The sequence below is a fragment of the Panicum hallii genome, chromosome 7, assembly GCF_002211085.1.
Source record: "Panicum hallii strain FIL2 chromosome 7, PHallii_v3.1, whole genome shotgun sequence".
Classification (NCBI taxonomy): domain Eukaryota; kingdom Viridiplantae; phylum Streptophyta; class Magnoliopsida; order Poales; family Poaceae; genus Panicum; species Panicum hallii.
In genome coordinates this window covers 30,940,225-30,952,764 of record NC_038048.1, presented here as the reverse complement: position 1 = coordinate 30,952,764, position 12,540 = coordinate 30,940,225, and the positions used below count along the sequence as shown (strand labels likewise).

The following is a 12,540-nucleotide window of genomic DNA, read 5'->3' as shown; positions in this document are numbered from 1 at the left end:
AGTCCAGACGATGACGTTGTGAAACGTACCACAATTAACTACACGCGAGTCACCATCGCCAAAACCCATGGTGGGGTACCGTGGGACGTTGCCGCGGTCCGCCGTCACCGGTCAGTAAATAAAATATTCCCTCTGTATTAAAATATTTATCGCCATTAATTTTTTATATAATTTTAACCATTTGTTTTATTTAAAAAATTATGTAATATCATCTTCTTTGTCTGTGATACGCTTTACTATTATAGGTATTTTGAGTATGACTTAACTTGTTGTACGTTTGTAATAAAATTTTGAATAAGATGAATGGTTAAAATTGTAAGAAAGAGTCAACGGCGATAAATATTTTGACAGAGAGGGAGTACGTCAAGACGACGATCTTTTGAAACAAAAATGTGAAGACGAGGTCATGCGTGCGCGGAGCAGGCAGGGGATCGGCCGCCGCGCCGCTGGCAGGGCGCGATTGAGCCTGCCACGGGTTTGATTTACTATTATTCTGTATTATTGCACTCGGTTGTCTGGCTTGCATTGCGTGATTGCAAGCATGGTTCAAATATTTAAAATATATAGTGTAGTTATTAAAAGGCTGGCTGACATTTAGTTAAACTTAAAACAGCTTGATATCATGACAGAGGGAGTAACAAGTAGTCCAACTAGTCCTAGGGGCCCAAGCAGGCAAACGCCGCATGGGAAGCAGAGGGTCTAGGCAGCGATGGAGCCAGGCGAAAGGAGATACGATTTTTGTTTGACCATACATATTTGAATTGTTGAAATAATATATTTCGAATGTTGATTTTTCAGAAAATATTTAAGAGTTGAAATATATTCATATTGAATCTTGATTTGTTGCATAAATTCTATATAACACCATGGTGGAAACGAAATCTAAAAACCATTTATAGTTTGAAAGAAAATTGAAATCAAAGTTTCAAATCCACCGTAGTCAGCCATCCGTCAGCACGTCCACTTTCTTCCTGTTAAGTTGTGCAGGGAAGCACCTGCTGCAAATTAGGTGCTGCCACCTGTCTTCGTTTCCTCAAGGTGCTGAAGCGCTAGATGCCCGCGGGCTATAGTGATGCATTGATGCGTACAAATTTTAATTTTAAAATACAAGCTATATATGTAGCTAGGGCCGGATAACGAGCCGGCTCGGCTCGGTCGGACTCGTTATCCCAACGAGCCAGCACGGTTCGACTCGTTATCCTAGCTAGAAAAAACCTGGTGTAAGCATCTAGGCCCTCAAAGTATGTTTCGGTGATTAATGACAACCATTATTGTGACTAATGAGTTTGTGCAGCTTTATAGATCATTATCGCTCATTTGGTTATATGTCGAAAGAGTCCCCTAATTTTCATTATTCAAAAAGGCGATCTCGGCATTCATCTCAATAATATGTCAAAACTAAGGATCTTTCTAGCCCTAAGTGTCATAAGGTTGAGAAGGACACTTAGGTTAGTATAGGTTTTATAGTTTTGTAGTGATCGCACTATTAAGAGGGGTTTAGGCTTAGTAACTTGAGCATGGACTTGGTCATTTGAAAATGGATGCACACAATGGTCACTCAGGTTTTTAGAAGCTCAAATAAGTGATTCTCAACTCATATCTCAAGAATAATTGGATTTCATTTAAGACTCAAGTCAGAAAAGGCAAAATCAGGAAAATCCTTAACACCGGTTTAACCGACACCTCAACTTTTCTATACGTCGGTTAAACGAGGTCAGCAGTGTCTGGACAAGTCTATACACCGGTTCAACCGACGATATTTGAATTTAACGTCGGTGCAGTTGTCCAGAGACTTGGTTTTTCAGTTGATCAGTGGACAACTACACTCACCGGTTAAACCGATGCTACGACGGTTAATCTGCCCAAGATGTAACGGCTAGTTTTCAGAAGGGGTAGTTTACATTCACCGGTTAAACCGACGATGACTATTGGAGGGACGTCGGATTAACCGGCGCTACGCAGTTTTCTGGCAGCTTTTTCTCCAACGGCTCTATTCGTGTGAACTGCCTATATATACCCCTCCAATGGGTCATTCTACTACTCTTGACACCAGAAAACTTCCAAACACTCATACCATAGCCAAGAGCCACCTTGAGCTTCATCATTTCACACACTTGTTCATTCAATCATTCAAGAAGCAAGATTAAGGACTTGAGTAGAGAGAAGCTTGTGTGCATCCGTTCTTGGTGATCGGTTCTTGCTCAAGTGAAAGGCCTTAGCTTGTTACTCTTGGTGATTGGCATCACCTAGGCGATCTTGGTGATCGAGGTGATTCTCGCGGTGCTTGCCAAGAATTGTGGGAGCTCGGAGAAGAAAATTGTACGTGGCTTGATCTCCACCACACCGGGACGGTGAACGGAGACTCTTAGTGAGCGCCCTCGTCTTGGTGACTTGGGAGGTGACAATACTCTTTGTGAGTGTCACAACGTGGATTAGGGGTGTGTGCCAACACATCGATACCACGGGAAAAAATCCGGTTGTCCCTTGTCCCTTTTTACTTATTCAAGCATTATCTTTCATGCAATTTATTCATGTGCTTGATTTAGGGATCACTAGTTAGCTCTACCTTGCTTGGCTTTACCTCTTTTTATCTATCCTAGTTTGTGTAGGTAGTTTAGTCACCCGATTGGTGAATTGGTGCCTTTCTAACTTTGCATAGGTTAAGGTTGCTTTACCTTGTTTTAGAAATTGAAAAAGGCCCAATTCACTCCCCCTCTTGGTCCATCGATCCTTTCACCTGGCTCACTCGGCTTGTTCCAACTCGTGAGCTAGAGCTCGGTCAGCTCGCGAGCTAGAACATGAAATATGATCAAATTGCAATATATCGAAGGTAATCAAATGAAAATATACATATCAGGTCTGCTTAAATAAAAAAAACACATGCAACATCTGAACAACCACATAATACTTAAGGTTCCGTACATGAATATATGATAATCCATCATCGATGTCCATGTTCCATTCAAAATATTGAGTCTCTCTCTCGCACACCACAAAATATCAAATTCCATATAATGGACAAGCAAAGGAAAAATCATATTACATGCTAACAAATAAAAGAAACATGACTTATACTTCTTGCCTCCATTGTACTGGATTTGTCCTCACTGGCCACCTTGTCTTCACAGGGACCTTGTTGGTGGCAAATAAAATTCAGCAACACAAAATGGTTAGTAGCAGCAATGCAATTTAGTGAAATGCAGCAGCAATGCAATTTGAATATGATACTTACTAGTTGCTTGCCACAACACAGTTTGGAAAGACAATTTGGAAAGTCCACAGATTCAACGTCGTCAAAAAAAGTAGCAGCAATGCAATTTAGTGAAATGCAGCAACAATGCAATTTGAATATGATACTTACTAGTTGCTTGTCACAATACAGTTTGGAAAGACCCAATTTGGAAAGTCCACAGATTCAACGTCATCATCGTCATCTTGCTCCAGAAAAAAGAAACAGTCCAAATAAATTAGATCATACACACTAACTTAATAAAAAAAGATGCACTGAAAAAGGGTACAAATTGGAGAACCATTACATACCACAAGAATAGGAGTATTATTGTCATTTTGAGAGGCTCTTATCCAGCTAGATGCACAAACTAAAGCTTGAACTGTGGACAGCAAGGAGCTCCTATAGTCATTAAGAATATGACCTCCAGAACTAAAAGTTGACTCTGAAGAAACACTACTAGCTGGGACAGCAAGGAAACTCTTTGCCATAGCAGCCAATACAAGGAATCTATGAGCATTAGAATTCACCTTCGAATAATTTAGCAAGTTAAAAATCTTATCATCTATACTCACATTAGCTTCTTCTAGATAGATGAGTAACTCAGACTTCGATACTTCTGTAGAGTTAGACTGCAAAAAGGACTGAAATCTACTTGGAACAACTGAAGCCAATAAGGTACATGTATCCCTTGAACTAGAGGAAGATTGAGCACTGCCCTTGCTATTGTCAACCAGCTTGCTATACTTCGTACAGTTCTTCTAATTCTGCATTGATGTCATCAAGCTCTTTTATACACCTACCCCACCAACTGACTTGTTTAATTTTCACCAGTGAGAACCTGATTCCACGCATAGGACGGATAAATCTCTCCAAAACACCATGTAATGTATCTCATCTTGAATCTAGGATCAAGTATTGTTGCAATGACCATTAAATTGTTCTTCACCTCCCAATATTTGTCAAATTTGTCCAACATTGCATCAGCCATACTCATCAAATAGAGATCTTTAGACTTTTGTGCCTCTCTCAAAACAATCTTAATATTGACTATATAAGGATAGAAAACATTAACAGTGGGGTATGCCGTCCTAGAAAATGCAGTGGTTGCTCCAGCCATTTGTCCTAATATTGGTCTAAGTTTTTCAAACAACTCCTATTCTCATTTTGTAGGTTTCCACTGATACTTTTGGTCTAATTCAGCATGGTAACCAAATGCTTCTTTATACTCCGTGCAAGATTCTAGCATTCTATATGTTGAGCTCCACCTTGTTTTAACATCAAGAGATAGCCCTTTTCCAATTTTTATAGAATAATTGTTGCAAACTTCAACAAACTTGTACATACGAGTTGGGGATTTCTTGAAATACTTCACTGTATTTCTAACACTACCTATCAATGTGTCTATTGGCTGCAGACCATCATTAACGACCAGATTGACTATGTGGACAGCACAGCGAACATGAAAATATCTTGGATCAAACTTTGTGTTTTGTCTAGCAAGAAGTTTGGTTTTTGGATTTGTAATAGCACCATCATTGTTCGAAGCATTATCAAGAGTTATTGAAATAATCTTATCTTCAATATTCCATTCAACCGAGCAATCAAAAACAGCATTTACTATCACAAGACCCGAGTGGGGAGGATCCAACTCAACAAAAGTTAGGACACGGCATTGTAAATCCCAATTAGCATCAATGTAATGTGCGGCAAATCAATAGTTAGACCTATCGAATCAGCCTCTTTAAGACTCTTCTTGAGTTGGTCTTTCTCGGATTCAAAAATTTTCATGCATTCATTTTTTATAGTCTTCCTACCAATCCATTCATAATTGATATTCATCCACCTCATCAACACATTAAACCATTTATGCTCTACCATCCTAAATGAATACTCAGGGACAATTATCATCCTAGCAATTAAAAGCCGAGTGTGACCATTTATGCTGTACCTTGTCTTTTTACCCTTGCCAATTTGTTCAGATATTTGGTGCACTTCTTCAAGTGACGATTCATCTGTGTAGTTGATCCCCCTAGATGATATGTGTAGCTCATGGTACAAAATCTGCACTTAGCCTTAGTCACTATGACCCCTCGCTCCTTATCAGATGGAACATTGATCACCTTGAAGTGCTTCCAACATCCTGCTCTCTTTCCTCCTGCTACCTTGCATTTGGAAGGCGACAATGAAACACCAGCACCAGCCTTAAGCCTTTTTGTGTCCTCTCTTTCCCTTCCGAGGCTTAGAAATCCCATCAGCTGACACCTCAACTACTTCATCATCATCAACCTCAACACTCGTAGGTAGGCTTACTGATAATTCGTCATCATGGTCAAAGTTGTTGTCTTCTTCATCCTCCTCCTTGGCCACTTCCTCCAATGCCTACAACGTTCAAAAAATGAAACTTATAATGCCTACGTGAGTAACTACAGATGAACTTGAGCAAAATTCTAACCAAGAAAATTCTAACATAGCCTACAGATCAAGGAAAGAAAAAAGATTTTTGAATACATACCTTGTCCTTGTGCATAGACATGGAAGCCACACAAGGGGATGAATCACGTGATGCTCGAGCACTGCTCGGCTCCGCCGATGAGGATAGCATGGTCCTCTTTGCCACTGCCTTGCGAGTGCGCCTGCTTCTTGATTCAATACTCGGCGAAGCTTCCTCGCGCACCTCGTCCTCCATGGCGACTCCTAGCGGTGGCTCCCGCCGTGGCCATGCACCATTCTTGCTCGAAGGGAGAGGCGCTGCTACTGCAGGGGGGCGGCGACCGCCCCTGGCATTGGCACCACAGGTGCCCAGCCGAAGGAGGGGGAGGGGTGACGGGAATCAAGAGAGGGAGGGGCGATGGCGCGATGCAAACTAGAGGCAGCGAGGCAACACGACTCGAGGCCTCGAGGGAGGGCGACAGGAATCGGTGGGAGGGGGCCTCTAGGGTTCAGGAGCTCCAACAGTCTGATGGGCCTATTGGACCGGTGGCCTCCTAGTTTGGGCAGCTTGCTGAGCTCGCGAGCCAGCTCGAGCTGGCCGTTATACTAACGAGCAAATTCTTCAGCTCGGCTTGTTAGTAAACTGCAACGAGCCGAGCCGAGCCGCCTTTGAGCCGAGTGAGCTAACGAGCTTCGAGCATTTGGCGCAGCCCTATATGTAGCTATACATCTTCTGAAAGCCCAGCCAGCATAACCCTCCTACCTTGAGCCAGTGCCCTGCTCACTGACACCACCATGCGTAGCCCTGCTCTAGTAATCTGGTTGTCCGTGACACTTCTCCGTTGGTCCTGGACGAAGTACAAAGGTGGGCTGTGTAGGCGGGCCATTTAGAGAAAAAGAGTCCAATACGAATCCAGCAAGCGATTGTGATGGCGTGATAACCAGATGTTTAGCCAGGACAATAATAGTACCGCACCAGCAGCCGAAGTAGGGGGTAAGAGGTGCCGGAAGAATAAAGCAAGAGGGAGGGGCACCTTGCTAACATACTTACCTGGACGGATCTATGGCTGATCAAGAAGAGCCATGGCCTAGGTCAGTGGCCTCCATTATTGCACTTGGGAGGAGCACTGGCTTACATTCTTTTCAAGCAGGAGAGTGGATGTCATAATTTATAGAAGAGGGGTACGCGTTTGCACAGCCTCTACCAAAAATTTAATTAAAGTTCTTATATATATTATATGTTTGGGGTTGGATTTAATAATTTTAGGGGTTATAGGTGATTAATAATTGAAATCTATATCTTCTTTTCCCTGAGTTTGATTATGTTTTATATTATCATTAGTACCAACTAAACTGGGCCGACTCACATTGTTTGTGTTTTGGTGGCCCAATCTGGCACTCAGCGTTGCTGCTCACAAATCAGTCGGCCCACTTGCTGTTCCTGTCCGACAAGTCCCCCCAATAGGGCAAACAGCGATGGACAGCCGCGAGCTGCGTGCCTCCGCCGCGCCGCACGAGACCCCCGCGGCCGCTTGCATTGCGTTCTCCTTGTGCTGCACTGCTGTGCCCGCCCTTGGATTCGTGCCTATCTGAACTCAGGCGCACGCCGCGTTACCTGGCACTGGCAGGCGCAGCGCAGCCGGATAAAGGCGTCGATGGCGGCGACGCACGCGTGCGCGCACGTGCACCGGCGACCGGCCGGCAGGAGCCCGGCCCGGGGAATGAGGCGCAGGCCGGCCAGCTCGCGCGCCCGCGCCGACGTGCTCCTCGATCCGCCGCAGCGTGCTCGCGCGTCGGGCGGGGCGCTCGTCGGTCGTGCCGCGGGCACGGCATGTGACCCGCGCCGCGGCCCCGATCGTGCGTGCTGCCGCACCACGTGAGCCCCCCGGCCGGCGGGCGGGCGTCGCGTGTCGCGCCATGTGCGCGCCAGGCGTGCCCGTGCGTGCGTGCGCGGCCGTGGCGGCGTGCCTCGCCGTCGCCATTGCCGATGTCCGCGGCGTGGGCGCGCACATGGCGCCAGCGAGGGCGCGCGCGCGACCGGGTCAAACTTAGCTGCTCTGCACGAGGAAGGCCGGGAGAGCGAGCGAGGAAGCATCGTTTCGCTAGCTGTGTGTGTGCTCGCGTGGCGCGTCGTACGTCCTTTGTCAGCGTGGTTAGGCGTGACCAGAGCATGCCTAAGCCTAATGCCCCCTAGCTAGTGCGTAGCGCGAATCCCTATGCCGGTATAAGGATTCTGCTGGTATACTAGTATTCTTGCCATTATATTCTCTACACGTCCGCCTCTGTAATCATCCCATGGCTATACCACCTGTTTGCTTCGCTTTCCTGAAACTCGCTTATTTAATAATTGGATAATGAGAAAATCCAACTATCAAAACTGGATAAATTTAACGTTTTAGGTGGTTTTGAAGGTGGTTTGTATTTTAAAAAAAGTTAAAAAATTCTAATTATATTAAAAAATCAAAACTAACTCATTTTAAATTAGAAAAATATGAAACTAGTACTAAAATTTTTATAAAAATATAATCTATCTATTATTTCTCTATTTGAATCTTATTTATTCAAAATAATAGGTATAACTACAAGCAACCAAATACTATGAATATAAAAAAAATTGAACCCAAATAAATGATAGGTAAAATGCCAATAGATAGGTTACATTTTAGAAAAATTTTGATAAATATTTCATATTTTTGTTTTAAAATAAATTATTTAGTTTAAATTGAATATTTTTAATTTTCATAAAATATAAAAAACTAACTTTCAAACCACCGAAAGGGCTAAATTTTCTCGGTTTCAATAGTTGGATGGCCTCTGTTATTTGATTTTATAGTTGAAGATTGAAAATCGGACTTTTGTGATAATTTAAGGTTGTAAATTGGGCTTTTCCCTTCTGTAAAACATAAAGTTATTTCAATTAAACAACCAGTGCAAATATGTTATGGTAATGATTTAGACTAATATAATAAATTTTATCTAAAATAACAGCTTACAGAATTCATAATATATTCTTCATAAAAATGATTTATAAGATATTCTAACATGGATTGATACCAACAATCTCGCTCCGCATACACTAACGTACGTACGTGAGGGCTCACACCAGAAGTAAGTAGGCCTTTTGTTAATATCATTATACGCTACCTCATTATTTAGGCCCTTTATAAAAATGTGTGTGTATGTGTCTTTGAGAAAAATATGAAAATTATTTAGTTTTATAGAATTCCACATTGAAGGAAAATTAATCTGCACAAAGAATTTATTGGACTAAGAGTTAAGGCATTGACATTTTCTGACGAAACTTCCATATGCTACACTTTATGAAGATTAGGTGTAATCATACCCAAAAATCATAGGTTATCCAAAAAAAAAAGATCTCACTGCACGTGTACTAGCTTCCTCTCCATCTGTACACCCATTTCTATGCATTTTCAGAATCCTTTAAGAATGCAGTGAGTTATGTTATTTCTACTGTAGGAGCGTGGAACTTAAATTCCAATGCTGTATTTTTTTTCATTGATTTGTTTTCGACTCTTTTAGTAGAAAGCGGCACACCACCCATTCCAATCCAGATCAAAATCTGATGAGAAGATGCCAATTTGCTTCGAAATTCCTGACAAAAAAGTATCATCGATCAAACTTTAATTTGTTGCAACATAGTATAGTTTCTTTATTTGTCTGTGTTTTTTTATACATCAGATACATTTGTTTATCAGTTTAGTCTGACTGTCTGAGTACTGAACTTACAAGGGGAACTAGAGAAAAAGAAAAGACAACCCCACCTGACTACAGAACAAGGGCGCCACAGTGGCATATATGCATGGCATGGAATCTGTCGCGATACATCGATGCACGAGCGAGTGCGGATTTCTGTCGTGAAATCTGCTATTTTAGCTGCACAAGTGAAACCGGATTCAGAAATATGAAGTCACAACTTTTGCATCGAAAACACTATGCGAAATCCTGATGGTCAGCAGAGAAAAAAAAATGTCGTTTCCTGGTGAAACTGATTTGTGCCCTACATGTTCGGAGTTCAGACTTCAGAGTACCAAAGAGTTCTTGTACGCACACACTGAACACGCCTGAAAGGAACAAAAACTAGCTTGCTACAGAAACACAACTGGCGTTTCTACTGCGTTGTTGTACATGGCCTGGCCTACTAGCACTGTCAGAACTCTCGTTCTACTCCGTTGTGGAGATCGAAATCAACGTGCATGCACCATGGCCATGGGGCAGCTGAAGACGGCCGACGAGCTCGCGGTGTCGTCGAGCTCGTCGTCGTCGTCGTCGTCGATGACGATGACCTCGCGGTACTGGCGCGTGGCCGTGGCGTCGCCGCCTTGGAAGACGACGGCGGCAGCCCTCCTCGCGACGCCGCCCTTGGCCCCACCCTGCGAGCTCCGGGAACACGTGGAGGAGCCCAAACTACGACCGGAGCCGCTCCCGCTGCCGCGGTGGCCAGCGCAACTGGTGGTGGGGTAGTGGTAGTAGCTGCGCTGGTCGACGACGACGAACCCGTGTCGAAGCTCGAAATCCTGCCGCGCCGCGTCCGCTTCCGGCTCGCGCGGACGCGGCCGCGGGCCGGAGGACGCGTCGGAGGCCATGGAGTCCTCCTCCTCGTCGGCGTGCTCCGCCTGCAGCACCATCCACCTCTGCTGGGCGGCGGGGTCGCAGCGCGCCCCGTTAGAATGCTCGAGGTATAGCGTCCAGCCGGACTGGCACCCGCTGCTGGAGCTGGACCGCGACGGCGAGCTCTCCCCCTCCATGGCGTCGAATGATGCCATTGCCGAGTCTCTCTCCTCGATCAACGACGGCGGCAGCGGCGACCTCTCTGCTCCTGATCTCTCTCACTGTTCCTCTCTCGGGGAGCTGAGGTAGCGCGTGCTACTGCGTGCCACCGCACATGCAAAGCTGTGTGCTCACTTGCTAAGCAAAGGCAGTGATCAGTGAGCTCGAGTCGCCGGAGTGAGCCAGTGAGCTAGGTGAGGGGTATATGAGGAGAGCGTGGTGGGGATCTCGAGGGCTTTGTTTTATCTGAGGCGCAGGTGCGCGCAGATGGCCGGGGAGGGAGGCACGGGCACGGGCCACATGCGCGGCGGACGTGGGAGACCGCGAGGCGTGCACGCGAACGAGCCCTGCACGTGCGCGCCCTCGCCCGGGGAACGGACCCGGCCGGCGAGCCGTACGTCGGGAGACTCTGCGGCGCGGCGTGGACGTCGCATGTGCGCCACTGGATCGCCTTGCGGCTTGCACACAAGAAGCCCCTTTTAGATAATTAGCCAATTTCGGGCACATTTTAATTCGAAAACTAAAAGAATAAGATTCAACAATATTTTCATAACCTTAGTGAGTGAAACATAGCATATGTTTGTGTTCTGAAGCGTCCCCCCATCAGGAAAGACTTAAAAGTGTTGCTTTATCAGTCACAGGAGGCTGATAACACTTTTATTACATCAGATGGTATATCACCGTACAACTCTGCGCGGTAATGGGCAGTGAAGCGCCACTATCGCGAGGATTACAACTAAAACCCACACCACTACACTAGCTACGAAAAGGGAATCATCAGAGTCTGGCGCCATGCGGAGCTCCAACGGTGGCCTTAACCACAGGCAAGACTGGGTGCAGGACGAAACCCTACTCGATGTCTTCGGGGACGTAGTCTGGGTCTTCCACTGTAAAAGTAAGAATGGGGTGAGTACAAACGTACTCAGCAAGTCCAATCACACCCACGGAAGGGGTATATCAGGATTTAATGCACAGGACAAGCCAAGGATAAGGTTATGGTTCATTTGCGGAAAACTCGGTTATATGCGGGGGTTTATTTTAAAAGCATTTTCAAAATGAATTTTCTAATACCAAGGAACACACGGTATTGATCCACACGGATCCAAGTTTTAAACTGCTACCGGACTCCCCGTCCGCCGTAGCACACGGCACAACTGCCGAACACTTTTCCAAACAACTCACACTAGCCCAACCATTCCCAGAGAGAAAACACTAGTTATGTGACCACACCATAACTTGCCCAATACCGTGGGCACGGCTATTCGAATAGATTTTAACTCTGCAGAGGTGTGCAACTTTACCCACAGGTGGGGTACCACAGCACGATCACCTTAGTGTCGGTGCAGATCCCAACAAAGCCATTACCCACCTTAGCTAGACCTGACTAACCACCACGGAATCCATCAAGGGGTCATTCGACCTATCTCCGAGGTTTAACCGGGGCATAAGTCACACAGAGTTTATCCCTTCTCCTTGATAACCCGTTGCTCTCAGCTCTCCTGATGGTTATCAGTCTAGCTAGTGGGATTTATGCTAAGCCGTTGCCCATACAACGGTCAAGTGGTTTGCACGTCAGAAGCTAGGTGAGATGACACATTAACTCGGTCCTTAGGGGTGACAAGATGGACATCTCCCTTCCTTGCCCTACCACACAAGTACGAGCACACCAACGGCAATTCACACAGAAATGCCATCCATCCCGTCTGACTCATCTTTTGAAACCACATTTTATCCCTTCCCACACACACGCGTTTTCTTTATAAAATCAGGTGGTCAAGGTATGGTTATCTCAAATATGGGTGGCTATCCTACCATATTTTTCAGCATGCAAAACCATGCAATTTTATAAACAGGCCACTGGGTTGTGTTTATAAAAACTAGGATGGAAACATGCATCAAAGGGTGGAATTGAACTTGCCATCATCAAATCCCTGCGGGAGGTCCTGATCGAAGCACTGTCCCTCGGGTTCGGGGTTGCAGAACTGGTGCTCGTTCGCTTGGTCACAATCGGGACCTTCCTTGTTCACTCCGGGTCCTATGGCGCAAACAAACAAGCACGCAATCAATCGAAAGAACGAAAATCTTTTATC

At 45.2% G+C, this 12,540-nt stretch overlaps 1 protein-coding gene and 1 non-coding gene across 2 annotated transcripts; one reads left to right on the top strand and one right to left on the bottom strand.

Moving 5' to 3' along the window:
• The first annotated feature begins 6,705 nt into the window (after positions 1–6,705).
• Positions 6,706–6,867, top strand: LOC112901780. Its single transcript, XR_003230362.1, has one exon. It is a non-coding gene; the product is annotated as a U1 spliceosomal RNA (small nuclear RNA).
• A 2,769-nt stretch (positions 6,868–9,636) lies between these two features.
• Positions 9,637–10,613, bottom strand: LOC112901458. The gene has a single exon (XM_025970384.1). The coding sequence runs from the start codon at positions 10,444–10,446 to the stop codon at positions 9,868–9,870; it is 579 nt and encodes a 192-aa protein (XP_025826169.1). The 5' UTR covers positions 10,447–10,613; the 3' UTR covers positions 9,637–9,867.
• Between the last annotated feature and the right edge of the window lie 1,927 nt (positions 10,614–12,540).

What these genes read in the sequence shown, in the direction of transcription:
- LOC112901458 (XM_025970384.1), bottom strand. Translation starts at nt 10,446, where the DNA reads ATGGCATCATTCGACGCCATGGAGGGGGAGAGCTCGCCGTCGCGGTCC.